The sequence below is a fragment of the Limulus polyphemus genome, unplaced genomic scaffold (assembly GCF_000517525.1).
Source record: "Limulus polyphemus unplaced genomic scaffold, Limulus_polyphemus-2.1.2 Scaffold165, whole genome shotgun sequence".
NCBI lineage: Eukaryota > Metazoa > Arthropoda > Merostomata > Xiphosura > Limulidae > Limulus > Limulus polyphemus.
The window spans coordinates 390,363-395,522 of NW_013665775.1; the positions used below are offsets into that span (position 1 = coordinate 390,363).

The 5,160-nt window shown below is 33.5% G+C and overlaps 1 protein-coding gene across 1 annotated transcript in view; it reads left to right on the top strand.

Moving 5' to 3' along the window:
- The window catches only part of LOC106477410 (eye-specific diacylglycerol kinase-like), a 150,799-nt gene that overhangs the window by 124,067 nt on the left and 21,572 nt on the right, over positions 1–5,160 (top strand). Inside the window, exons 12-14 of the mRNA XM_022381459.1 lie at positions 338–408; positions 3,695–3,840; positions 4,315–4,433. Coding sequence (XP_022237167.1) covers positions 338–408; positions 3,695–3,840; positions 4,315–4,433 — 336 coding nt within the window. The remainder of the gene's footprint in view (positions 1–337; positions 409–3,694; positions 3,841–4,314; positions 4,434–5,160) is intronic.

Sequence of the window (5,160 nt, forward strand, 5' to 3'; positions counted from 1 at the left end):
GTTTCCAGACTCTTTTGTCTTCAGGTGGTGGAAGTTAAAACTAAAGACAGAAAACTTTCGAAACGTTGTCCTCTACACATGTGTTTTTACAACAGGCAGTTGCCGTCCATTCCAATTTACTCATCATGAATACTCTGCCTAAACATTCTATCAAAGGGTATTATTTCCTGTTTTGATTATTCGAGTTGAAAGTTGAACAAAACTTTTCCATTTGGACAAATATTTAATTGAGTTACCTTATTGAATCTTCAAATTCAAGCACATTTTACAGGGAGAGAGAACTTGCTACCTAATTATAAGCTAAAATAAATAATAATAATACGCCTTTCTCTTTTAGGGTTACACCGACGAACCAATTTCCAAGATAATCTCCAACATTCAAACCGGAGATATTGTTCAGCTAGACAGGTACGACAAAATGTAATTTAAAATATTTCACAATATCTCTTATAGTTATATACGCGTATTGAAATTAATATTTATACAAATAATTAAAATAATAATAATAATAATAATTTACTCCTTAATAACACTCAAAAAACCTGAGTAAAAATATCAGTAGTAAACAGTTAAGCCATTTTCTGCTCAATCAATTTAGTTTTACTCAAGGTTTAATCAAAAGTAGAAAGTAGGTAGTAATCTCGGGTGAAACTGATTGATTCTCTGCAAATTCACTGAATAAATGTGCTTAACAAGAGGTTCGACAAGATACGGTTTTCACAGAACAATGCTGAATTATTACCGGCTGAATTTAGGTTTAAGAATACGAAACAGACTGGAAACGGTGTGTAATACACGATGAAGATAATATTTATTAAACACGAGAAGACAAAAACGCATTGAGTGTTCTTACGTGGATCAACTTCAAAGAGAAAAACACGCTTTTAAAATCAATCCAGGACTGTCTTGAAACCCGGTTGTTAGATTGAAAAGTAACATTGGTTTCTTTGTCCTGGTGGTGTCACCACATAATTAGTCTTTCTCTCCCTCTCGACATTTGTCGATAGATTCCAAATGACCAGCAGAAGGACCTCTGGTATTTTTCCAGGCTAATAGGATGATATTCAATATGATAGCGAGAGGCGAGCTACTACGGAGAAAACGTTAATGGTAGTTTTGGACCAAAACTTACACTTATTCGGAATTAAATAATAAACTTAGAATAAGATTAATAATACCAGAGAGAAACCTGTGGTATATTCCTATATCACACTTTCCTGTCTTCCTTACCTTAGACTTCACTGAAACCGATAATTAGCTAACTATGATTAATAATACCAGAGAGAAACCTATGGTATATTCCTATACCACACTTTCCTGTCTTCCTTACCTTAGACTTCACTGAAACCGATAATTAGCTAACTATGATTAATAATACTAGAGAGAAACATATGGTATATTCCTATACCACACTTTCCTGTCTTTCTTACCTTATACTTCACTCAAGCCGATAATTAGCTAACTAGCTTTAAACTCGCGACATGACCAAGAAGCATGTTAACATTCCCTTGTTCCTAATAGCATGCCACATAAACGCCTCAATCCTTCAATACTGACATCCATAAAATGCCCATTAACATCGAAATAATATAAAACACAAATAAACCCTCTTATCTAGGTATAACACGAAGTACGTACGTATAAAAAATATAACTAAACAAAAATAATGGAAAGAAAACCAAATCGAACGAAAGCGCAGATACACTGTTTACTTTAGAAGCAAACAGACTAAAAGTATGGCAACAAAAACATAAATAAAACTAACATTCGTCATGTTAATAAAATTTTACAAGAAATCACCGTTCATTTCCACAGTTACAACATCTTTTCAAGGATCACTATTTCACATACACTTATATAAATACTGGAATAAACCCTTAAACAAGGATACACTACTTAGGAAAACCCCTTCGTAAATTAAAACCTAGTTTTGAATACCCATAATAAAAACCATACAACGTCGAAAGTGATAAATTTATAATCAACATTAATACTACAGAAAGAAAGGAACCTATGGTACATTCCTATACCATACTTAAGTGAAGTCCTTACTACAAGTACAGAAACTGAAAAATAAATTTTAATAAATGAATGTTCTTACCATAATTAAGATTATTTACAATAATAATATTTAGAATATTTACCTCAACATAGCGTCAAATTCATGTTTAATTGAAATGTTCCTGTTTAACTTCTTTGGGTATGTCACCCGTTGGGATAGAGGTAAGTCTTCGGATTTCAGGGCCCGGTATGGCCAGGTGGCTAGGGCGCTCGACTCGCAATCTGAGGGTCGCGGGTTCGAATCCCCGTCACACCAAACATGCTCGCCCTTTCAGCCGTGGGGGCGTTAAATAAAATTTAATCTCTAAATAGGGCGACAAAGAAATGTTCTTTATGCATTCTGGCTAAAGAATTACAGCTTTGAGATGGCGATACAGGGTTTTCATTTCAGTCCAATTATTCCATAAATTAGCATGAGAAATGATGAAGAATTGTCTCTGATAATCATGAGAACAACTCCTAATCGAATTAATAGTCGAATGTCGTTCATCATTGAATGGCTTGACCCATTTTTCTTTGCTGTTCGGAGCCACAACTCAAAGACTTTAGTAACTATTTTATTTTATGTATGATCTTTTGAAACGTGGGGGCGTTATAATGTTAGGGTCAATCCCACTATTCGTTGGTAAAAGAATAGCCCAAGAGTTGGCGGTGGGTGGTGATGACTAGCTGCCTTCCCTCTAGTCTTACACTGCTAAATTAGGGACGGCTAGCGCAGATAGCCCTCGTGTAGCTTTGCGCGAAATTCAAAACAAACAAACAAATCGGATTTCAACGCTAAAGTCAGAGTTTCGATTCCTCTCGGTGGACAAAGTAGATACTCAATGTGGCTTTGTTATAACAAAACACACACTCTCTTCGTGTATTGAAATTTGAACCTATATACATATTCTGATTAGATCTATTTTAGAATTAAATTCAGTCGCCTTTAGATTGCTTAACTAGGGTTTGCTTAGTTATTAAAGTGATCAAATGATGATGCTCGTTGTAAACAATGCTGATGTTAATGATTAAAATAACATGCTATTAGAATAATAAATACTAATAATTTGGACCTTCTAATTTTTTCCGAAGAAAGAACATTTTCGTGAAAATTTATGTAAATTAAAAACTAAACACTTTAAAAACCCTGTGTTTAATATTGATTTTAATGCTTAATTTTATTAAAATATTTCATTAATATTATTCATTTTTGAAAAGGCACTAGAAGTTGTAAACTTAATAATAAAGCTGACATAAATTATTTGATAGTTGTCTCTATAGGTTTTATACATAAACATTAATAATTAACAAATTATCCTCTTTGATATTCTAGCTTTAGTTTGTTACTTTGTTTGTAATTGAGCACAAAGCTACACTATGGGCTATCTGTGCTGTGAACCACGGGTATCGAAACCTGATTTTTTAGAGTTATAAACCCACAGACTCACCGCTGATCCACTGGAGGACGCTAGCTATAGTAAATGAGCAAAAACTAAACCACACACACTCAAAGCCATCATACTGTAGGCGTTGCTTTTAAGTACAAGAAGTGTATAAATACACTTTAAACATTAATTTGGGTCAGCACGTTATATTTTGTTCAGTGCCTAGTTAATGATCTGTATGTAATGTTTGATTTGTTGGTGCACAGGTGGGATGTTACGGTTGAGAAAAATCCTGATGTTGATTCATCGAGTTTGGAAGGGGGTAAAGAGGACTTGCCTCTCAACGTTCTCAACAACTACTTTTCTATTGGTGTAGATGCTCACATAGCTCTGGAGTTCCATGAGGCGAGAGGTGAGAAGGTGCAAATCGCTATTTAATCTTCGTTGAAAATATAAAACGTAAACGTTGCTGTGATCAGTCGCGATGTAGAAAAAACTGCAAAACTGAACGACTCTTAAGAAAACTTGAATATGAGTAAAATATTATAGTTCATTCAACTATAGTTGACGGTGACTGTTAGAAGCTAAATAAAATAATGTTTCCGAACGCTTTTTTCTTAATTTCCGATTTGTTTTGAATTTTGAAAAGTGTCGTTTTCATGGATGGTTTAGCTCAAAACTCCATCTGGGAGAATAGTGTTTTATTTTTAATTTAAAAAAAATGTTCTAAAGTTAGTCTCGAACCCTGGATAATAATATGAATTATTAACATTGTAAATTTATTACATTTAACTGGGGTCCACAGTTATAGGTTTTGTGATGTTCGTATATTGTTAGGTTCCTATTGAAATAAATTTTATACATGTTCTGTTCATTAATATTACAGAAGCTCGGCCCAATAGGTTCAATAGCAGACTGAGAAACAAGATGTTTTATGGACAGGCCAGTGGAAAAGATCTACTACAGAGAAAGTGGAAAGATCTGTGTAATTATGTTTCCCTTGAAGTAAGCTTTTTTCCTTTTCTCCCGACCATATTTAACGTTGCAATCCCCATTACCAAAATTTATTTGCGCAGCACGACAATGTAGGCTTCGAATTTGAGTAAGAGAGTTTTTTGGTAATAATGATACACAAAATAAAGTGAAGTAATTGGAAATTTCGATAAGTTTTGTGATTATTTTGTTTCTTTGTTTGTCGTTAACCGCAAAGCTACACAATGGGCTATCTGTGCTGTGTCACCGCGAGTATCGAAACTCGAATCTTAGCGTTATCCCTGACTTACCCCTGAGATACCGAAAAGGAGAATTAATTTATATGAAGGCAGTGTTATTTTTGTGAAAAATAAATAATTATAGCTAGCGTTTGTGATTTGAGAGTTGTTTTTGATGGGGAAGTTTTGAATATTACTGTATTACTGGTATTTTTTTTATGGCTAAAATATTTGTGTAACTTAAATGACGGGAAAATTGATTTGTGCTACATCTTACAATAAGATTTAAAAAATCTAGCCTAAAGCCAAATATCTCAAATTTCACCACCAAAATTATTATATTGCATTAGTTGTAATAAAACCAATATTATTATTGGCTTATTCATTTAATACAAGATTTATAGTGACAAGTTAATATACGCAGTATTGTTTGTATAAAACAGACATTAAACGAGCATAGGTTTAAGTTTGTGTGCAACAGATATGAGAGAAGCATAGGTCTAATTTATCTACATCATATA